The following is a 24997-nucleotide window of genomic DNA, read 5'->3' as shown; positions in this document are numbered from 1 at the left end:
GCCAATGTGAATTTCTGAGGAGGAACGTGCAAATCGAAAAGTAATTTCGAAATGGAGATGAGGATTATTTAATAGGAGTGAAAAAAAAGGAAGGTTTTCGGACGTGAAAGATGGCGAGGAATGAAACGATCGCAACTGACGCGTTTCAGCGACTTGGCGATTCCTAAATCCCGGTAAAGCATGGCCCCCACGCATCGACGGGACGTTGAGGCATCGTCCGCGTCGAGAACGTTGCCCGACCGTATTTTTCATCGATAGCTCGATAATCGACCGCCTTTGTCTTTCCTAACGTGTACAAGCGCCGTCAGGAACGGATTTGGGGCGGGCACATGCATGCCGCGAAACCGCAATTTCGGTCACGACAGAAGGTTGCGGTTAGGCTCGACTAGATTTCAAGGGCACTGCGGTGTCATGAAATTCGTCGAAATCATCGCCATCCGCGGGAAATTATTACCACAACGCTTAGTATACTTTTCCGACATTCTTTTCACTCAAGATTCATCGTTACAAAAATTGTTGACGCTATCGGAAGTACGATACCATACGAATGAAATGGTCATTGACACTGCCTGGTAATTATCCACTTTATAATATCGAACTGCTCGGGGTCGATGGCCTGTGGGGCTTATGCTGTGGATGGAAGGGATGCAAACGGTACCAGCATGCGTGGTACGCTAAACAAAATTTTGCGAGCACCGTAATCGCCTTGCGATACTACGGATGCTAATGGAAGGTTCATTAGCTACCGCTTGCAATACGGTTTCCTGAGCCCTGACGTTAACTCTTCGGAGTCCTTTGCCGTAGAAATATAATTAGGGGAAATGCAACTTAAAATTAACAGGGACGAATACTCCCTCTGTACTTCCTTTTGCTGCGAAAAGAAACAAGATATATCGTATGTGGAGGAGTTTGAAAGAAAAACAAGAATTCGATCCAAACTAATCAATTGATCCGAATTAATTAATCGTGTTAATATTTATCGAGGTAACATTTAATCGTCTACAAAGTAAGAAATTTGACTTTATGATGTTGGAAACGACTCGTTTCCCCAGAAAAACAATGTATTCTTCTTTTCTCGTCGATGCAAAATATTCATTCGCAACTGCAACAAACGGTAAAGAAACGTTCTAGATCGCGCGAAACTCGGCCGTTACTGCGACAAACGGTCCGCCGATTTTGCTTCAAGTATATCCGCAGGGGTTTCGCGAACGACCCGCGCGCCAAAATATTATTATGCACGTCCGAGGAAAATATTCCAGGATGTCCCCCATATTTTCGCCACGCCAGCCGACGAAAATAAATATTTTACCGGCGTCGCGTTCTCCCGTGCACAAACAACGAATATTATTTTCCTACGGGGACGCCGTGCGTCCCGTCAAACATTTCCGTCCGGCAAATCGATAAACAACCATTTTTAGGGGCACCGTGACGCGTCATCGCAGAATCGAGAGCCACAGATTCCGCCATGAACGTGTGTTGTTTTTAAAACTGCGTGGTCCCGCGGAACGAAAAGATAAATTGACACGGCTGGCCGAACACCCTGTACTTACGTGTTCAGTCTTGTTGCTCCTTTAGTTTTTGAACCTTGGATCCTCGAACAACGAACGTCGAGCGTTCTATGCACGTTTTCTGAGAATCGCCGAGAATCGTCCCAGTATCGGTTCGAAATGGAATCAATTTGGCTCACCGGGTGGTCTCGGCCATTTTCTTTCAGTTCCCCCGTGTTTAATTCGCGCTCTCGGTCCTTTGCCGAGTGCTGATGATGTCGGCTGCGGCCGTGCGGGCAGGTGCGCACACACGCGCCTCTCCCATACAATCGACCACGTAGCTACGCATGCACGCACAAAGGGATATTCACGTGGCAGAACGCGGACGTCTGGTTCACGGAAATGCACCACTCCGCACGGTTCGCTGAATGCATTTCTCTGATTGCCATCAGACACGGGACCGTTGCTTGTCAGAATGAAACGCGGATTCGGGATCCTGACCGAGCCTATATCGTTCGTTGTCTTTCCAGAAAATTCTTCTTCCGAAGGCAATGAAAAATATATTTATTTACACCCTCTGGACAGAATAATGGCATATATGGCATAAAAGATCTTCAAGTTTCTGTACAATTGTTAGCGTTGGTAATCGAAGAATTATTTATTGAGATTTATGATGATCGATCGTACATCTTCGCGAAAGAAGTTAAAGTTGCAACGTCGGGTGTACAGAGACACTCGTATTTGACAGTTTTTGTTAATTAAAACTGATGGGACGGGCGCAGCATCGATCCAAGAAAATTATTTATGCATCCACGGCCTATAAACATACTATTAAAGCATCCACGCGGTGCAACGTGAAAGGTCAGTTGACGTCAATACCTGACGAAGAACGCGATGGAAAATCAGGTCAGTTTCCATAGAACCAAGGCGAACCGCTGACCGGTCAATAATAAAGTTGCATTCAGAATTAACGTAGGTATCTTTTAATCGACGTCCTCGAGTTTTAATCAGAGATGGATTTCGTTGGTCGACTTTTCACCGCTTAACGGCGTCCCAAGTTTGTGCAAACCTCTGACGCGCGGACCAAAAGCTCAAAGCAGAGTCGGGCAAATTTTATTTCCGAACAATGGATGCCAATTTGAAATATCCGGTAATGGTTTCTAATTTATGGAAGTGAGTTTTTAGCTTTTATCCGCAAATAAAATTCCTAGCACGAGAGGGAACGAACGAATTTCTCATAACCGACGATGCACGTATGGAAACAAACGATCCTGTCACGGCCGATGAACGAAGAAGAACTAAATGGAAGTCAGTTTTGTTTTTCGAAAAATAAAGCACCGGAAACTTGGATCGATCGAAACCGATTGCGTTTGTGGTCGACTTGAAAGTTTTCGTGAAAACTCAACGAATAATCGACGAAGTAGTTTTCTAAACGAAACGGGAAGTGAAATTTAGAGGAAACGCGAGAGGGATTCATGGTTGCAGGATTCGAGCGCGAATGATCCTGCGGTCGATACATAATTGACATAATCGAAACGCGGTAGATCGTTTGACGTGAATAGCTGGGGAAGAGTATCGAGCGAATCGGGTGAAATTCGATGAAACCAGGGCCAATTACACCACAGCCTAAAATGGAGGCTGAACTTGTTGCACCGCGGTCCTCTTAATCCAATTAATAAATCTGAACCCGTGAACCACCAGCCAACGAGCTGGAGAAGAAGTGATTTACGAGATTAAGTTTGCAACTGATCATCACACGCCACTCTTTCTAACCCAATTTATGCACTCTGATTTCAAAGATTGGCATAAGCTGTCGTCTTTTTTTCGAAACGAAAACACGAATACGTTTTACAAATTTCTTCCCTTTTCGTAAACAGATTGAAAAAGATTCGATACTGTACATTTAAAAAAATGCTTGTAATAAAATCGTACAACAAGGTTTCGAAGAATAATATACACGATAAAGGACACAGTAACAAAAGCGACTCTTATTCGGTTTATTGGTTGCCCGATAAACAACCAACAAATGCCAATCTCCATAAATCCACATACTTTGAAAAACAATAAATAATATACATATAACAATATGAACGACATAAGATAAGATAAGATAATTTCAACATAAGGCGAACCATTGTTTTTACGAAACATTTTTTGCAAAGTATTATCAAGAATTTGAACCTTTCTCGGACCTAATCAACGCCAATGATCGAAACATCTTTCGCGGCACGAACCAAGTACATACTTAGTTAATGGAGACCAGTGGGCGGAATCGGGTCAGATCGGAGGAAAAGCGGGACGGGCATTAGAACGTGGCCGAAAACGGGGTTGAATCTGTTTGCGCCGAGGGTAGCGAGCTGCCGGTGGGAATTGGTGGATCAAGTCGAATCCGGGGGCCTTCAGGATTAAAATCGTGGAAACCTGTGAGCGTACGGAAGAACTGGCAGCTCGTGTTACGGGCTGCATCGGCGATTCTTGTTATCCGAGGGGATCTGTCTTTGGAATTAACGCGACCGTTTCGCTAGTGTAAACTTGCCAACGCCAGCTGGATGCATCATCGTTCTGTTTCTTGTTTGCCGAGTAATGTACAATACCCTTCGTTAGACTTCACGGTTATCTCTCAACTGTCTCGAGATTCTTAATCGTTCAGTTACAATACGTGGATTCTCTTCATTTTTTAAGGGATAAAATATTTATCGGTTGCCGCGCACTTAACACGTGGCTTCGTGTTCCGTAATCGAAGATGACTCTCGTATTCACCGAAGAGAAACATTCCAAGAGTGAACGTGTTTGCAGTCACAACCCTTCCGTACTTCCGTACTTCCGTAGGAGAAAGGTGACCGTGTAAACTGCACGGAAGCAAAGTCGCTGGGAAATTCCGGTGAACGAAAATTCCAGAGAACGGACACGTTTTCATCCGTTCGGGGCGACGCGACGCGGGGCGACGCGACGCGACGCGACGCGACGCGACGGCAACCCTCAGGGTCCATTTGACTGCATTGACGATTCGCTCGGTGTAGTTTGTCGGAGTGAGCCAGCCGGGAGAAACTTTCGACGAGTAATCCGTTACGAAAGTTATCGGGTGTAACGTGCACGGAATTTCCGTAAATACGGATAATCGAGAAACGTGCCGGTTTCCTCTGTTTCCCTTTCTTCCTCGAGGCCCCATCCCCTTCTTGGCCAGACGGATTCCACTTCGTGGACTATCGATCGACGACCGGGATCGCAGGACGAAATCTAGGTCATCGAACAGGATTTCCGAGCGAAGCTCGATCTCTGTGTTTCGAACGACGAATCGCGATGCTGGTGATCGAAATTGTTTCGTTTTTTTCCAAGCTGTTTCGGGGATCGTGTCTTGGACACTCGGTGTCTCGGGAAATGGAACGAAAACGATACTATATTACTATACCGTGGTCGTTTGTTAGGATCTTCTTTCGACGTAAAATACAAATGTGTTAATTTGGAGTGTCGAATTGTGAAACGGGTTACCGGAGTAAAACTAAAAATTCTTCCACGAGCTCGCCCCGGAATACAGCTGTCGAAATTCCTGGACCGCGTGAAATCAACCTCGAAATTCCGGCGGTGTACGATGGATGCTCGGGCGAGGGCCACTCGAAGGAAACCGTATTTCCGCAAATTTCCCGAATCATCCCCGCGACCTAACAGGATTGCTCGAGCCACTTGTCCCGGCCACGTTTCAAAAACGTTATTTTCGCGGAGCGTTTTCCCAACAGCCTCCGTTTCTGCCACGGGTTCTTCTCGATCCTTGGGAAAAAGGAGCGTCGGTGTTATCGCGGGAATAAGGCGACGGCGACGGCGACGGCGACCACGACCGTGTGTTTTCCTTTATACTCCGTCGCCGTGGAGACGTCACTTGGTCGCCGGATGGAGAAAATGGCCTTCCGTCGGACCACCAGCTTCCATCATCTCGAGAGATACGGTCCGATTCTCGGGATGAGACGCGCCCTCGACCGTCCAACCTTTATTTTTGCCGCGCTTCAACGAGCTGGCTATTCATGAGCGGCTTCGCGACTTTGACATCGTCGAAGGTGAAACGTATTCTTTTCTCTCCTACGCCGTGGAACACGCCTGAACGATGCTTTTCGTGATTCTTGCAGTTTCCCGCGCTTTGATGGCCGACGCTCCTCGAGTAATTTACGTCGCGATTCTGCGTCCTCTTTCGCTGCGGTCCGCTCGGAAACTGTGTGTACTTTAAAACGAACCCTCAAAAGAAGCCACGGAGGAATCTGTTCTCGGCACGCGCTAGTTATTCTTTTTAACACTGACACTACCCACGCGGTCAACACGATGGACTTTCCATAAAGTCCGAGAAGGTGAAGTTCGAGAAACGCTGTAATAGATAACGTTGGCTAAACTGGAACAAGCGCGATTGGTCCAAGACTTTTTTCAGAGGAATGGCGAGAGCGAGGTCGCAAGGAAGGTATAATCCATTGTTTCCTGGCGTCGGCACCGCAATCGGCTGAAACGTCTGGCGAATGGCCGCCGGGGATCCCAGGAAACGATAGATGTAGAAACGTTCTCTCGTAATGAGTAGTTGAGATTCCTTGTTAAAGGAGCGTCTGAACTCTGCGCTGTGGCTTTCGCGGTTCCTCACCGGTTTCAGCGTTTCGCATAGTTTCTTCCCCTTTCTGTTTTCACCGTGAACAACCGCGTCATCTCCCCCGAAGCCTCGCCAACAGAACCAACCACATAGGGCACATCCATTCCGAACCCTCAACGAGAATCCTTCCGCGATACACCATACGCGTACCTTAACACGTCACGCTCAATTAGGATAACCCTATAGAATCTTGCTGAAACGGAGAATAAATTCACGCGATCTTTTATTTCCTGTTTAATTTTACGTTTCCACGACCTCGTAAGATTTCGTTTCGCGCTGTCATGTTGGTATTTGGTAATTATTCCGGCGGTGATGTTAATAGTACGTTAGCAGGGAGTAAAAGCCGCTTGAATCCCATTGTCGTAATTGTGATGTAATCCTAGGAGATTAAGAATTTAAAGCTCTCGCGTCTCGACCGCAGTGAAATAGCAGTAGCGTGTCTGCGTAAACGCAGCCAAAGCGAACCACCGGAAGGAGGAGACTGTCAGTCACCCTCTTTCAGTCTGCGAAAACTACTTTCGCTGACGCGAGCTAAATAACAACGCCCTCGGAGCAGAAATTCTTTGAAATAACAGATGAAAGATAACACGGGGTATAGTGAGTTTGGATCTAGAAAACGTAGCTTGAGTAACGCTCGTGTACTGCGTTTAATCCACGAATATTCTCTGTCCCCTCGCTCGGCCATGAAAATATCTTCTTCCTGGAGAGTCGAGACTTTCTTACCCCTCCAAACATTCTTCTCGTCCCTTCGAGACTTCCAATCTCGACCGGGAATCGAGTTCGGAATAAATTTCGTGCGACAAAGAACGTTCCACTCGTTTCTGCGTTCTTTTACGCAAGTATATTTTCCATGATTCTCTTTGGAAATTATATTCGGTTATTAGAAAAGGGTATTTCTTCATTTGGAAGATCTTTTCTCTAGAATGGATCAATCAATTTCAACGTAAACGGACATGAGAAAAGCTCATTGATATTCTTCCGGGGCTCCGGAGACCTAAAAGGGCTCCGGAGACCTAAAAGTTTGAAATATGCTGTAACAGAATTCATAGATGTATCGGCGGGATGTCGAGTTTTTGTATCGGTGGATGGTGTTCGGTAACAGGTGTCCCGTAAGTAGCATTTTGCATTCCGGACGTGAGAAATGATGGATCGCCGGGTAATTCGACGGCACTGTCCGCGGAAAAGTTATAGGTTGGAAAGCGAGAGGGGTACACGAGAGGGAAGAAGAACGCTGGAAAGGACAGATGTAGAGAGGAATAAAACGAGAGGGATTTCCGCGGAAAAACGAACCAGCGAAAAAATTGCAAAAGTCGGTCGACGAGGCACAGTCCAGGTTATGTACTCTACGACGAGCCAGAGGGAAAAAGGCTTCCCATTGACAGAGTCAATTTCATCAGGAAATGTTCACCGTAACAGTGGAATAAGTTTTATTCGACTACTTTGGGGATCGAGCGATTAATAATTGCAAAATGGAATGATCGATCAAGCTGTTTCTCCGACAAATGTATGTAAATCTGAACGAGATTCCGTGAATTCGGATGGGTCTGCAAAACCTAATATTAGTTTCCAATTAAAAAATGAAAAATTAAAATGATGATTTCGTAGAAAGTTTGAGGAATTTGACGAGTTAGTAAATTTTTTAAGACATTCGATTCTGGCTGGCACAACCAAACAACGAGTTGCACGGCGTTTCGTTGAAACGAACGCGAGTGGTTAAGTTACAATCGTGTGTTAAACTTGACGTTAATTTGCAGTTTGCTTTGAAATTGCCACCGCGAAGAAAGAAACACCGAGCCAGCCGTTGTGTAATCGCAACAGAAACACACGGCTGCTGATCCAACTAAATTACAGCCGGCGCATCGCGTTAATTAATTATCATTGGCACCGTCGCTAATCAGCTTCGTTAGAACACGGAAAGTGAGACGGAACCTCGATGGCCCCGTTGTTGAAAATCGACCGGCTATGTCAACATCGAAGCACGCGCGTGTTTCACGGATTGCTGCGAGGCCGTGGCTCCGATGCTCCGATTTACACCCATAGTACAGTTTCGACTGTATAATAAACGTTTCTATCATTTCTCCAGTTAATTTTATCTTCTATTATACAGGGTGTCCTGGACCACCCTATTAACCACCGTCCACCCCTATTAAAAATGGTGAAAAGTGATTTTGATTGAAAACTAAAAAAATGTTTAGCAACTAATTCGAGTACGCTCTATCGAATGTACGCTCTATCATGAATGGTACTAACCGGAAATAGGAGTTGTTGCGACAAGAATTTGTCTCGGATTAGTATTTACATCAATCGACAAAGTTTTAACTTCGTCTATGGATCGAAGTTTCCCCGTGCATGAATAGCAACATAGGTCTGTTCCTCGAATCTGAAACTTCTCACCCTATCAGGATCTATCGGCGGATAATTTAATTGTATCCCGAGAGAATTCGATACTCTGTAATGGAATTAAAACTGCAGACGCGCGCGCGATCCGTCCGATATTCGTCCGATATCCCCTCCGATATCCGTCCGATATCCGTCCGATCCGTGAACACGACCAATGACTTTGTCGTGATTTCATCGATCCGTTGCATATCTCGCGTAAAATTTATTTTAATCCTATCTTCGAACGAATTATATCCTCTTTCTCGACGTCTTCTTTCATTCTAACGCGCAGCTTACAACTCGAAATATTTATTAAATTCCATCCGGAGGAAAGTATCGATGCAGGAGGGAATAAACTAATCGCTTGAAAGCGGTGCCGTAATACTGCAGAATTTCCTTCTTCGAGCAATGTAATCCACCCGGGAAAAGAAATTTCGAAAATAATGTAAAGAAAAGAAGAATTTTAAATAAGGAAAATTACTTTTAAGTTGCGTAATTAACCGAAGCTTCTTCGGTTAGTTTTAAAATTACTGGAACCGTTCGCGTTCGAATGACTGGAGAAATGGATGAAATCGTCGATTATACTCCACCGTAGGCACTTTACATTGTAAAACATTCACTTGATAGCGAACTAGGTAAACTCGGCGGGACGCTGGCAAAAACGTACACTCGATATGCCCTCAGGTTATATGTGATCTGATTACGAAGCCGTTAATTACATCGATAATTAGCGGCCATTGGTACGGTTCAGTTTGTTGTCCGACTCACCTCGGCGAACTATGGATGATCGAATATCTGAAAGCGTAAAGGTGACACCTATCGATTTAATCGAATTTCTCTATTTTCCGTGCGCTCCTCGTTACACAACGTTGTAAATTATTTTTTATTTGAAACGATAAGTGACGACGAGATGTCGGGAAAACGTTCGATAATAGCTACAGTTGGGACATAAATGAAACGAAGGGTCTTCATTAAAGTATAATTCGGTAAACTATTTCGATCGTGGAAATAAGCCAATTAAACAGTGCTAACGCAGAAATATCGGTGATACGATTAAACCATCGAGTATAAAATGACGAAACGGTGCAGAATGGAATGTTTTCGAAATGCAACAGAAGCACGCGAACCGTGCAAGTAATTCAGTGGAAGCACGTATCGTTCCAATTAAATAATTTGTGGTTAAATTACAGGCGGCCCGCAAATTACACGGAAAACAAAGTCCGCCCGGGACGCCATCGGCGTTTTATCGTTTTATTAACTTAAATGAAACATTAATAAACGCGATTACGTTTAGCGGCGAAAGCGGACATCTTAAAATATCGATAACGGTTCGACCTAATTGGTTAATGATCTGCTCCGACGAAATCTACGCCTTTGCTTTTGGTCCTTGTGAAAATCCAAGCGATTTCCAAGCCGTCCGGCACGCTTCGTTTAACAGCTTACGGATAACTAACACGGAAATAATGGCCAAGCACTCGTGTGCGTTTCAACGAACGGTCCAACGAAATACAGAATTTTAATACAGTTAAAACGACGCCTATAATATACAATAATAATAATAATAATAATAATATAGAATAAAAAATGATTATTGTTGAAATGTCGTCGTACGCGTGTTCAGTTTTGCTACTTACTGTATTATGATTAAAAATTACTCGACCATCACCATTCGAGGGTTGATAAGTGTAAAGCATCTTATACCAAAATTCCCGATTGTAATTCAACATCAGCCACCACCCCCTGTTGTTCGATCGAATCTTTCCAAGACGGAATCTACGCCTTTGATTTCAGCCCTGCGAAAAACCGACCGACTTCCGGGCAGAGCAATGCGCGGCATTCGACGACGTACCTTACAGCGGGCAGCTACTCAAATGGTATCCGCATTACGATCCAGCGAAACCTTGTGCTTTGATCTGTCGTGGCGAGCAATCCCTGGAGAACACTGGCGATCGTTTCAGAGAGGAAACGTCCGTCGAAAAGACACTTCCGCACGACGCCACCGAGGCATTGCAGCTCGACAGCGACGAGACCATCGTCGTCCAACTCGCGGACAAAGTCGAAGACGGCACGAAATGTTACACCGATGGCACCGACGTTTGCATCGCCGGAGAATGTATGGTGAGTATGCACGCTTTCTCTCACAACCCAATTTAATTAAGTAGGCTTTAAGTAGGCTTGGCAAAGTCCTATCAAAACTCCCACTGGAACGCATCACACGCTGCTGACGTAGCAAACCGTGACGTTTTCGCGAACAAAGAGGACATTGTCGTACTCTTGTTCGCAAAACAAATAAAGCGTGCGTAACGTCTATACGCTGTAACGATTGTTCCGGAATCCTAATCTGTCGTTGTCAACGAGAAACTGTTGTTGTTGTTGTTGTTGTTGTTGTTGTTGTTGTTGTTGTTGTTGTTGTTTGTAATTCGAAGCGCGAAACTAAGAAAGATGCTCCGATGAAAAATTCAGTTAAAAATCCAATTTGTTAAGTGAACCGTACTTGATTCGATTTGAGGGAAGTTGGCGCGCCAACGAGCCGGTAACCGTTCATCTCTTGGGAAAGCGTAATTTTTGCGCTGCGTCGGTATAGCTTCCGATGCGCCATATTTTCTAGCACGCGCAAAAGTTCGCGAGTTTCGCCTGCCAAACCTCGTTCCATCCAATCTTGTGTTTTACGTCCACCCTCGTCGTTTTCGGGTTCATATTTAATCGGGCATAGTGCATCGCGGACACCGACAGACATTCAATTACGCAAATTAATTATAGAATACGTGGAGAGAATGGTCGCGAAGAACGTGACAGTGTCAGCGGTGACTTACGGGGAAAGAAAGAAGTAGTAATTACAGCGAAACCAGCCCGTAGCCGCGATTACTGACACTGCGGTTTCACGTATCCGCGGTTTGCGGATCAAAAAAGAGAAAAGGGAAACGAATAATGTCGATTAACCCTCACCCAGACAAACAGATATTTCTAGTACCAGTTGCCTTATTGTATTTTATAAAACTACATTTTAATTATAAATTACACACGCGTAGATTTTGCCGTCGAAAAAATGATTGATTCCATATACACGAAATTATTTTTCTTCTGCTTTGTAAACATTAGGTTACAAATTTATTATATTTTTTATTATATTCGTGGGTGAGAAAATATACTCGATTAATAATCTACATGTTTTTATAGATTTAAATTAATCCTTCGTATTTTAAAAAGAATTAACAAAATGTTTTGATTCCTCTCATCGACTCGTTATAAGCGATGCATTATGATGAACGAAAAATTATTCAACATGCATAAATAAATAGCACTTCACTGCCGTCGCATAATTAAAGAGAGTTATCGATTCGTTAAATATTCGATCGAATATGGGTGAAATAAAAAGCTATGCAGTAGGAATTTTAATTAAACAGGAATCCAGATACTCGTAATCTGGAGTATCTGGAGTCTTCAAGTTCCATTTTAAGATTTATAACGAATGCAACCCTTCTCGATGACGTTGCACGTTGAAATTCTCGTATCGATCTCTCTCGTTTCTCCATTAAACATCGACGCAATTTACTTTGACGGAATGAAACTTCGTATCTTATTATTAATTGAAGCCTGTTATAATCTTTGAATTTATTAACAATAATGGGCAACCCCTATGGACGCGCTTATTATACTTTATTAAATTTTGTTACGAACAAATGATGGCCGGCACGCGCAGTATAATTTTTACAAGATCTACGAACAAAGTTACAGAGACAAAGTTACACAAACAAATAACGTCGACTTTTTAAGCTTCCACGTTCGTTGACCGAAAGTACATACATCCGCTCGTGCGTTTTAGGAATTAAACAATCGATATCGAGAGGAAGGGAAGATAAAATATTTGAACAAAAATACTGCAACTGGTCTCATTAGTGATAGAGGTCGGTCTCTGATCAGACGTATAAAGCGGTCATTGCGCGTGACGTTTCAGCCAATTCCAAAAACAACCGACTCAATTACCGGACCAATTTCGGCTCGTTAATTTCAGAAACACGACACCGAATTACGACGCCAACGTGGCTTATCAAAAAAATACCCGTTCCCTGGAAATTTTCGAGGCGGAAAAATATTTTTCATCGGTCCCCTCGATTTTGCATTCACGCTCGCGGCCCACCCATGAAATTTTTAAGTTTTCGTTTGCACGTTTCATTGCGCTGTTAATACGGAATTAACGAACACACGAGCCATCTGCGTGTAAATACGTGGCTCAATTGTGTTCCAAGCTGGACTTTATTTTCTCACCGAGTATGTAGTGGGTGTCTGCGAAATTTATCGCCAACCAGCTCGTGAATTTGAAATATAAAACGGGACGCGAACAGAAGACTTGTGTTTGTCATTAAATCGTACGTTTTTCTAAAGCCTCCTTTATATTCCACAAATATATTTCGATGTTTCGATATTATTAAATTAAAATTAGAGTTTCTAGATGAAATTCCAAGACCTAATCGAAGAAGAAAATAATCGGTACCGGAATATCATTATTTGGAACGATAAATGTTTCAACGTAGAATATTGGTAAAAAATTGGTTGAAACGATACCATGAGGTTGAAAAAGAAAACTTAATGCATCGTATTATAAAAAACGTTAAACCTTACAAACTTTTCCTCTACAATTTTTTATATCTACACTGTCGTAAACAAAATTTGACAACAGCTAACGCTATAATTTTAATTTCATCAATGGACGAATATGTTGTTCACATACTAGGAAAGTTTCACGCTGATCGCGTTATTAGTTTCCGAGATATCGCCGAACAAAGTAGTTTCGAGAAAAATGGGTTCAAAGTTTCAATAAAGATCGCCGTCCCATCGCCGTGGAACAACGTCTTCTTCAAACTTTTCTAACTTTGTCAATTCATCGAATCTCGACCTAAAATTTAACCGAGGTCTTCTTAACATTTACAAACAATGAGTGGGAAATTGTTTAAATCGATCTTCCGTCTCCATTAAAACGTGGAAGCATCGTTAAACGCTGGTCCTCTACTGACCGAGGATTACGAAAGCGTTGGTTAAGAATTAAGTCGCAATCGCTGCATCCCTTGTCGAAACTTGAGGAAGAAAGTTCCGTGGGGAACTCGAGGCCCGTAGATTTACTCAGCTGTATGCACACAGCATGCCCCCTTGCCCTTGTCCACCGACAGACTCGTCTAAACTTATTTAGAACTTTTGCTTTCCGCGACGATTGAGCGCGACCGCGTTTTTCTCCGGGCCATGGAAAATGCGAGCTAACGAGGCGCGCGTCCGGTCGTCTTCCGCCAATATTTACCGTGGGCGCGTCGCGACGCCCGCACGTCTCGTTCATTAAGTTGATTCGATCTTACTTTACACCGCGAGTGACTCTGTGTACCGAGGGACAAGGAACCTTTAAACGACTGCTCCTCGATTAACCTCGTAAGTGTCGCGATCACCGCGGACGATTAATAACAATCAAGGTGGTGTTCCGCTCTCCGTATGACAAGAACGTATGAAAACCTACTGAAAGTAAAGGGGAAGGTCGGACACGGCTACTCACGCGTCGCACGCGTCGCACGACGGTATAACAGATTTTTTGTTTCCTGTGCAATAATCGAGTTTTATTAGCAATTACCACGAAAGACAAGATACGTTTGGTGGGTGTATGCTAGACATAGGAGAAACTGGCCGAGCACGAACGATTCGCGGGGGTGTCAAGAAATAATTAACGAGATTTCATAGCGACGAGAGTGGCGGTGAAGTTGGAAGGACAATATCTAATCAGCAGACGAGTCCACGTAATTAAGCACTAACCGAGCACCGGCAAACGCAAACTGGTTTTGCATTATTAAACCAACGCAACGGGGCAAGTTCTCGTTTCGCGTCGGGCACGCTCGATAAGTGGGCAACGCTTTTGTACTATCACGACTCGTTAGAGTTTGTCTTCCCCGTGAAATTCCTCCAATTGTTTCATTCTGTGGCCTCTCCACTTGTGCCATCGGATGCCGTGTAACTCGAATCGCCACCTTCCGGTATACATATTTGCTTGTTCAGAGCGATCGAGAGCGATCGAGAGCTATCAAAGGACTCCTACCTAAATATGTACCACGTAAATTTTGAACGCTATTAGAAAAGACGCGATTCTTTTATCCTGCACAGCATCCCTAGCAAATTCAACATTCTCTCGTAGCTTCGAGTATTTATTTTCACTTGTTCGCGCAACGTCTGGGAACATAATAAATATAATAGGCAAACGTCGTAAATAATCGTTCCACGGGAATCCAGGAGTATCGTTGGAGATATCGATGAAAATACCTCCTTATCCCCCCGGCTCCTTTCACTTACCCGGCTGTAATACAATTCTCGTAATATCCGCTTGCATTCGAGTCTCGAATGCATTCTAGGGGCTCGATACCGGAAAAAAAGTACGCAAAAAATTAGGGGTATGGCGAGGTTCGGCGGCTGTGCAATATGGTTCCGTCGTTTCAGTGAAAACAGCCGGAATAAGGCGGACAAAGTGATCGGGAGGCAAAGCTCCCTTCGTAGCCGGGCAAATCCTGTTCTTCGAGAAACTATGTTAAAAGGTAGAAACGAGTGTAGAGAAAAAGAAGGCCGAGCAGGAGGGTTGAAGGGTGGGTTAAGGGATGGGGGAACCGTGGCGTGGAAAGGTGTATTGAACGTAATGGGCTAACTCCGACGGACGGTAAGGGCTACGGAAGGTGTACCGACTGTCGAATAGAACCTTGAAAGCCAGTTTGAATAATTGAATGCCAGTCAAATTTACGTAACGAAATAACCGAGGGACGGAAAGTCGCGGAGATCGTCGATTTACTTTCAACTGGGATCTTGTTATCTAACAGCTGAATAGAAGACACGATAAGGAGGGGTTTGATAAAGGGAGGATGTTTTATTTCATTCTTTATCCTACCACAGACGAGGTATATGAATAGACCTTTCACCTAATGTAATTTTTCGGGCCGAGTTTATGGCCTCCCGGGACCCCATTACCATTTTCCTGTCACTCGCAACGTTATCAACAGATTCAGAAATTAACACAAGAGGCGGTGAGACAGAAAATAAAATTACATAATAATTTTATTATTTTTTAACGGAATGAAAGCTGTATGGTCCAGAATTGAGCATCGATCGATTAATTTCATTGGAATAACCAATCGATCGAGATTATTTAAACATTTCAAAATTATTAAAATACCTAAGGATCTCATTGATAAATCTACCGCAAATCCTCTATTTTTTATTTTAAATTGCAATATATCATTTATTTAAAAGCTAACTCGGCAAAAATGTATTTGAAACTCGAAATCGGAGTTATCAGACCGCACACCGGGGCGAGGAACATATGCGAAACTACGCGAAAAACGCAGCCATTAGCTCATATTATTTAATATGTAATTAATATAATTATTAATTACATATTAAATAATATGACCCAGGTCTCACCACGAGGAGGTTGCTGCGTATGGAGACCCCCCTAGCCTCGCCCCAACCACCCAACCTTTGGCGAGGAATTCGAATAACTATCCAAGGGAGAAACTATCGAAAAGTTAGAAATTACCTACAAAAGGAGAGTTCTTAAAAGAACTGATCAATGAAGAGAAAAAAAGAACCTAACAAAATGTCAATACATGTGAGATGATACACATGTTTTCTAGAAACGAAATTGAAATGTGCAACTGCACGCACGAACTCTGACCGATTAAGAGATGAAAAACCTAGCAAAATGTTGATACATGCGAGATAATCCAGCACATGTTTTCTAAAAACGAAATTGGGATGTGCAACTGCACGTACGAACTCTGACGAAGAGATGAAAAACCTAACAAAATGTTGATACATATGAGATAATCCATCATATGTTTTTTAGAAACAAAAATGGAATGTGCAACTGCACGTACGGATCCTGATTATTAAACTACCAATATGTACTTTATTATTAATCGTTCCCACTTAAATTTACGCACACGTTTCACTAGTACTTAATAAAACGCTGGAGAACGCTTTTTTATCTTACAATCTATATACATTTTTACTTATATTCTAACGCAATTTGAAGTATGCAAGAAATACGAGGAAATATTTTCTTCTTAGTGTCCTCATCAATCCCACGATGTTTTTCTAAAACATACATTCATTATACAATAAATTATAACCGATATAAAACGAAGATATGACGAGATATTTTCTTCTTGGTGTTTTCGACAATCCAACGATGTTTCCCTGAAACATAAATTCAGACAATCAATAGAATTGTAAGAAATACATATTACTCTAAGAGAGATCAAGATGGAATCCGTGTACCATTTCCAATTCGATTCTTCAATGATTCTATATCCTGTAACAAGAACTTGTTCAAAGGATTAATAGCTGAAATGAAAGTGTATTAATGAACACAGAAAAAAATAATTATATACCGTCAAGATAGACTAATGAATGAAAAGTTAAATTCGTCTCATTGTCAGTGTTAAGATAAGTAGATTTTATTTTTCGTTTTGTTTATCAAATAAAAAAATTTTCAAGACGTATAGATTGAAATAATTATATTATACTGTATATGAAAACTAAATTAGGTTCGTATAGAAAAAGCAATAACGAACGAAAATGTCGATTCTACGCGGAAATTAACTCTCAATATGAAATATCCAATTGCAATTTGCATACCCTTTTGATACAAGCATTCTATTTTTCATCGATTAAAACAATGATCGCGAGCAAACTTTCATTTATGCAAAGAATACAGAATATTTATAAAAAATTCACTATTTATAAATAACAATTGAATTGCAACGGTTATTATATCCCGTAAAAATTAGCAACTCTAACAATGAATAATTAGTGATATAGATATATATGTATATATATATATATTTACATATATTACAGATTTTAATACATTATGAAGATTAAAACAATTGGTCTATTTACAGCAGTACTTTAAAGCAGTATTTCCTTTGAAAAATATATAATGAAAAGATACATATATTTCAGATAAACGTCCACTCGTGTTAAATTCAAACAACCCGTGAGTGGATCATTCTTTCTTTCGCAACGCTAATTTATAAAATAAAAAGCTATCCGCGAATGGTGCTCGTTATTCGTAAAATGGACCACGCAGGGTTCCTTTATTAATTATATCGCGTGCACCCATATTCAATCATGCGCAACGCTAATTTTAATACATACATGCACAAAATAAACTATACATATAAAACAAATAAATATGAAAAAATATTTCTTCTTGGTGTCTTGATTAATCCCACGGTGTTTCCCTGAAACATAAATCAGACAATAAATAAAATTGTACAAAGAAACTAACTTACATCAAGCTACTTCAAACTACAATAGAGTGGCACATATGAGGATGAAGTTAGACGTTTTAAATATCGCAACACTACGGGCAACAACGCGATAAATCAACAATCGCAACGCTAATTTATAATAGAAAAATTCCAAACGCGACTTGTAAGAATAAAAGCAACCGCGAATGGTAATTATTCGCAACGCTACCCTGAAAAGCAAACGCGAAAAATATTAATTCGCAACTCTACGAGCAATCGCGTTTACTAAAAATTCGCAACGCTATTTTTAAAGCAAACACCCGATTCCTAGGTTTGCATAAAAACAATCGCGAATCGTGTTTCTAAGCAACACTAATATATCAACGCGATAAGTATTTGTTCGCAACTCTACGAGCAAACGCGAACATTGTATATTATTCGCAACTCTAACTTTAATCAGGGGCTATTGGTACATGTACATAGACATGTACTGGCCACAAAATAAACTAACTACTTCTAGTACTACAATTGGGGTAGAATTTGGGCATTGAAAATATCGCAACGCTAAATAAAAAATCGCACGATTGATCAAGATCGCAACGCTAATTTATAACATGAAAATTACAAACGCGGTTGATGTCCATTATATGTATATATGAAAGAGTAAAAAAGCAACGCGAATCGTGATTGTTCGCAACACTACCCTGAAAAGCAAACGCGAAAAATAGTATTTCGCAACTCTACGAGCAATCGCGTTTATCAATAATTCGCAACGCTATTTTTAAGCAAACATTCAGTACCTAATTTTCAGTACCTAGTTTGCAAAAAAACAATCGCGTATCGTGTCAAGGCGCAACACTACCCTGAAAAGGAAACGCGAAAAATAAGAGTTCGCAACTCTAAAAGCAAACGCGATTATTGCATATTCGCAACTCTATGTACATCATAACCGCGAGTTATGGGGAGAGATGGCTGGCATGTATGGTGCGATCATGTACCATCAGGTACATGCATACGCGAGCCAGCCAGAAAAATAAACTAACTACAACTACGGACGAGTTAAGTGATAAAGTAGTAACAGGAATGACTTTCCATTCTCATCCGAGGATGAAAATGAAAAGCCATTTGTTGTAGCCCGCTCTTGAGACAGTTTGTCAGGGCCTCTTCGGCTCATATAGAGCCTTTTCTTTCTTCGGCGGTCCTGCCGATGCCTGAAACTTACTTAAAACAAGGCTCGAGATTTTGTGCAATACGTAGTCTTCCAACAATATACGAATTGTTGCAAGAGCGTACGTGGTGAATCTCGAGGGGAACGAACGTTTCGAAAGGGACCTGATCACGACCGCGAGCGCGAGAGAGCGACTTTAAGAGTCGCGCGATTCGAGGAGTCGAAAATAAAGCCGAAACAAACAGCACAAGTACACCGTTTGAATCAGCTAAATTTCTACTCTCGAAATCGTAACTACAGGAACAGAACTGCCACGCGAAAACGCGCCTACCCGAATTACTAATGTGGACAGTCCTGCCCTGACCCTACCTACTTAGATTAAGCGCACACACACCAGAGAAAAAGTTACCTACCTACCTAACCCTATATTTAAAAAATTGCAAAACTCATTCAAACAAACAAACACTCCACGGTTCTCACGCATAATATTCGGGCGCGACCTAAACTAGAGAGGACTCCCCGGGGTTCCTCCGACACCCGAATATTGCAAACATTCACACTCTAATTGTGGACTTACTGGTTTCTGAGACTGACAAAGGCTAGTGATCTTTGCGTTCTTATATTATATAGATAAACGTTTGTATAGAACGTTTCAATATATGGAATATAGTATTTAATAAAATCTATTGTATGTATGTATCATTCAAGATTGAAAAATATTAAGATTCAAATCCATTAAGATCAACGGTATTCAAATAAATGATAAATTGAAATCTGATATTATTATTGATAGAAATCTAATGTTACAAAATTCTGTATGCAAATTGCGATCATAAAACATCTGAAACGACGCACTTCCACAACCTAACCACACACACACACACACACACACATGTGGACAGTACGTCGCGCACGATTCACTAGCCAATGTCAGTCGTCGATATGTCGTTGAATTGTTATAAATAAATTCATCGTGCCCCGTTGCCTTCGCTCGTGCAAATAGCACCTGGGCATGTGCATGAACTTAGGCAACGAACACGGAAAAATTACTCTGAAAATCCTGACTAGAAAAACTGGTTAATAGCTAAACGGTATTTCGTATCTAATTTTTAGTTCAAATGACTCGACTTGTTATATGTAATATATCAATAATAAAATATGTTAATATTGAAAAATACTACTATTCGATAAAACTATTATAATTGAAATTGAATTATTTAAAATGAAAGACTCTACTTGAGATTTCATGATAAAAGAATTTACTTTAAAAATTGAAATGAATTCATTAAATTGTCAATGAAAATATTCATTTATCCTTGATCGATTCTGTCGTCAAAGTAAACTTTTTAAAAGATGACACTAGTATAAAATGCATGTTACTTTGACTCAAAAATCGACCTGTCGCGAAATGCCTTCTTGCACGTTAAATCGCACGATAAATATAATGTTTTCACATTATATTCATTCATTTTCTATTCGATCATACAACTCGTATAAAGTTAAGAAAAATATTTCATATATTCTATAAAGATTGTATATTTGTAAAAATTGTATACTATTCATTTGTAACATTAAGAAACGCGAGTGCAAGAAGACCCTAAAACCTGCTCTAAAAAATATAACAGTGGATGTTACTATTCACTTAACTCGTGAAAAATAGCAAGTATACAACTGGTCACCCGTGTTGATTCGGATCTTTCATCCTACAACATGGTTGGGGACCAGAGGAAACAAAATAGCATGCGACTCACCGGTGATGACTTGAAGCCCCCAAAGTCATCCATCGGTCAGCATGGTCCTGCTGGTAAGATTCAGGTCCAGAGACTGTAACAAAAATGCAAGAAAACAATTAGAATCTATTGTTAAAATTATAGAGATTTTTAATTAACAAATTTCAAAGTATAAATTTATACTTACGTTGTTCGCTCGTGGTCCAGCGCCAGATACCCCCCGGGTACTGCTACTCGTTCCCAGGATCATGTTCCGAATCTGTAAGAAAACTGTAAGAAAACAATTAGAATCTATTGTTAAAACTGTAAAGATTTTTAATTAAAAATTTCAAAGTATAAATTTATACCTACATTATTTGCTCGTGGAGCATCGCCGAATAATCCTCTTCGGTGATGCACCGACTCTAATTCCGGTAACGAGGAGTTTAAATTTCAAATTGAAAAAATAATTAATTTGATTGGAAACTATTAAATTAGAATACCGCGACCGAAGATTGAAATCGGCGAACAAATGATTCTATTATCGCGATTCAGAAAACAGAAAGAGCCACGATGCTCTGTAAGTAATTTAATATTGCGTAGAAAACACTGCTTCTATTCTCGCGTTTGCCTAACACCGCGAACGATAACGTGCTTGGGGTCACTTTGCCCCGAAAAACAAACTTGTTGCTACGCTCGATCACTGATTCTACCGGCCGCATTGCACGCGGCCAACAAATTTCCTGGAAAGAAAAGGGACAGGAGACAAGAAACACAACAACAAGCACATCTGTGCTTAGCCTATTCATTTTCTTTTTCCTTCTTACTAGACTTTAACAACGGAAACACTGCTTTATTTAGCACTGCTGTATACATAGTTTATATCATGTAAAATATTCTCAATCAATGAGAATTTCAATTTATAAATACTATATCACCAAGTTTCATAGTTAGAGTTGAAAGCATGATTGTATTTACTTTATCGAACGTTAGAATATCCCGTAAATTTTATAAATATTCCGAAATTTGCAAGAATTAAAGTTCGCTAGTTATTTATGCTCGAATAGCATATTTCAACTACGCAGTTACTACGTTTTCTTAAACTTGCATCGAAATATGTATGGAAATTGCAATTACAACAATTCATAAAGAGATATAAACAATCAATTGAATAAATAATAGTCGGAAATATTTAATCGCGATCAGAATACAGTCTAATATAAACTATTGCAATTTATCGTTGATATCTACCGACGCCATTTTTGTATACTTCGATATAATATCGAAGTACATAGATAGAAAGTTTGTTAACTATTTTAATATTTTATCTTAACAATGACCGATTACAAAATTAAAATCATGTTTGCAACGGATAACTTAATAAAGCGATAAATATTAATATGGATGTCGATTTTTATTGTAATTATTTAAACGTTACCAATATACCCTGAAAAATTTCTCGACTCGTCTGCCATCTGTTATGGTGTCCTTTATGCGCCAATAAATTTATCCATGGCGTCGAATTTCAATCAGAGACTGCAACAGAAATGAAATAGAAATTAAATCATAATTAAACAATGATTGATTCACAATGAGAAAATAGCAAAAGGTTAGAAATACATACATACTTCGTTGGTCGCGAAACGCCGACACATCTTGGCAGGTTCCAACAAGTCTTATTATTTCTTAATTTCGAGTTCCAATAAGAGACTGTAAGAGAAACGAAATTTAACAAGGTTACGACAATAAGTACCGAAACAAACTTTAGGTTATGTAGCTTACAATGGTGTAAAATCAGAATGTTAATCTTGCAGAATATTCTACAGTTTTCGTCTGGCAGTGAACGTGTTAAAACGCGTGTAGTAATACATAATGTTAAAGTATCAACAGGTAAGAAATACGCAGCTCGGCCGCGAAACGCAGATACGTCTCGACACGTCTTGCTATGTTTATTTACAAAGGATGAATGATGGCCGTCCGCTGTGCTCGGCAGCGCTCGCGAGTTAGGCGGCGGGAGGGGGGAAGCTCCGATGTCTCGCGAAGCTTGTTTACGAACTCGATGGATAGCTCGGATAGAAACCGCGGATAGACCGATTTTTAGTAAATTATTTACAACTTTTCAATTGGTATGCATTTACACGCACTAGCTGCTGCCTATCACAATTCATGCCTATCATAATTCAGTGAGTTTCTCAACTGACCGTTATCCATGAGAAGATAACTCCCCTTCTTTTGTATCGTCGCTACAACAGAAGCGTTCACTAACAAGCCTAGAGATCGTTGCATTTTATTTGTTATAAGGTTCGATTTTATTATATGTTAAGAAAACTATTAATTGCAATCAGGGTGCATGTGCTTTGTGTTCCAACAAAGCCTCGATCGACAAATTGATATTCTTGATTTTCGTCTTATTTTCGCCTCTAGAATCTCCCATTAGCAAATTTTTCCCAGGGGTGGCCCAACACACCCTGTATTTCGAGAGACACGCAATATTTTCTATCCTCTGTTCGTCCGGGAGAGTTTAATTCTTTCAAAAGCATCGTTTGTCGAGTTAATTTATTCACGAATTTCCCTGTGCCAGCGTTCCCTCCGTTGAAAACTAATGGCGTTCGAAGGTGGAAACCGTCCCCCCGTTCGCACGTAAGCCGCTGTTCGTCTTGGAAAGGCACATTTAGTGAATGCAGAGGTATTATTTGTGCGGATCGGGGCGAGGACAGTTGGGGATCGCGCAACCAAGAGGATCGGTGCCGTTAAGTTCCGCGATATTTCATTTTGCACGCCCGACCGGCTGCCCGTTTCTCTTGGCTTGTTTACCTAGAGAAATAACCGGTTGCTTCGATGGTCCTATCCTTCAATTACGGGAGCTCTCTGCTGCAGGTTTCCACTTCTCGGGCAAAGTAAATCTAATCCTGAACGCCCGTATTGTGTGTGTCTCTTCCGTTCTGTTTGCGCGCGCGCGCTTCCTACCCTGTGCTTGTGGACACAGGCCAGCCGTATGTGCGGGTTGTCCCTTTTCACATTTGTGATTCCTACAGGATCTAAAAACCGTCGACGAGCCCGTCGAGACACTCCGACCAGGAAATTTCTATGAATCTTTTACAAATCTGAAATGGGCTTTCGAGAGATAAGAACGATTTATCCCGCTGCCCCTTTTCCCGTCACTCGATTCACTCGATCCGTCATCTTCGCCCGCTCGACAAACACCTATACATATACATATATTTTTTAAACAGGGCCTCTGATTCATTTTTTCGAAAATTAAAGGAAAAAGCTATTACTACTCGTCATTTCTAAACATGTACAGCTCTTTAAAATATAGAATAGAACTCGGTTTGGTATAAGTTCAGTAGCTGGTTAACCAACTCCACTTATCCGAACATGAATTTATTTGAACGAAAAATCAATAGATAGCGGGGAGAATTAATACGCTCCTATTATATGAACGATCCAGTTATACAAATTGTCCCGACGGTTTCGAATGAATGGCGGCGTTCCACCGTATTAATAAAATAATTATTTAATTTCATTCAACTCTCTGTCAGACGTATGAATACGTTACTGGTGAATTCGAAAGGATTTGAAACTGTTATGCACTTTTCATCTACCATTTCGTGTAAAAATCTACTTCGTAAAATATGAAATCGAATCATTGTATTTTTCCTTCCAATCCTCTACCTTCAACTGCTTAAAAAATAATCGAATCTATAGATTTAAAATAAGTTCCCTATACCACATGCTGTTTCTTTCAGAGCAGAGAAAAATTATTGCAAACTTCACCCTCGAACGTATACGCTTTGCATATATTTCCCGAAATGACGTTGAAATCCTTGGTCGAAACTGTTCCGAAATAACGAATCCTCGGGATTATTTTTTTTGTTTCGGAAACGAGGTTAAAGAGTCAAGCCGTAAAAAAAGGGGGCAAAGGAAAAGTACGAGCGTTGTTTCGACGCATTACTAAAATCGTATATCCCAGATTTAAACTCCATTCGAACTCCCTGCGGTGCACTCGAAGCGAGCCTTCTACACGCCTGCAACGGTTGCGCGGATGCATCGGTGCATAAAACAAGGAAAAAGGTCGCGAAACGAATCTCCGGCCTCGTGTAAAATTAAATCTCAATTCGTCCTTCCCGCCTCACGCGTTTCGTTCGATTTCTCGAGGCTTCACGAGCTTCTTTTATCCCCGGAATTATTATGCTGTCAGTGGGGCTCCGTTAAATCATAGCTCGCACAGCTGAGTAAACTTTAAATCCTTTTTATACCTTTTTCTTCTCTGCTCGCTTTTTTCAATTTTGTTTTTTCTCTTTTCTCTTTTTTTTTATTTTTGGTCGAGAAGCATGATTCACCCAAGTTACTTCCCACGT

At 41.1% G+C, this 24997-nt stretch overlaps 1 protein-coding gene across 1 annotated transcript in view; it reads left to right on the top strand.

Moving 5' to 3' along the window:
* The window catches only part of LOC122399595 (protein madd-4-like), a 171594-nt gene that overhangs the window by 122468 nt on the left and 24129 nt on the right, over window positions 1–24997 (top strand). Inside the window, exon 5 of the mRNA XM_043400383.1 lies at window positions 10279–10605. Coding sequence (XP_043256318.1) covers window positions 10279–10605 — 327 coding nt within the window. The remainder of the gene's footprint in view (window positions 1–10278; window positions 10606–24997) is intronic.

Source organism: Colletes gigas, unplaced genomic scaffold (genome assembly GCF_013123115.1).
Source record: "Colletes gigas isolate AHSC1104 unplaced genomic scaffold, ASM1312311v1 Colletes_gigas_Sc00014, whole genome shotgun sequence".
Taxonomy (NCBI): domain Eukaryota; kingdom Metazoa; phylum Arthropoda; class Insecta; order Hymenoptera; family Colletidae; genus Colletes; species Colletes gigas.
The sequence above is the reverse complement of the archived record's forward strand: the minus strand, read 5'-3'. Positions and strand labels throughout refer to the sequence as shown.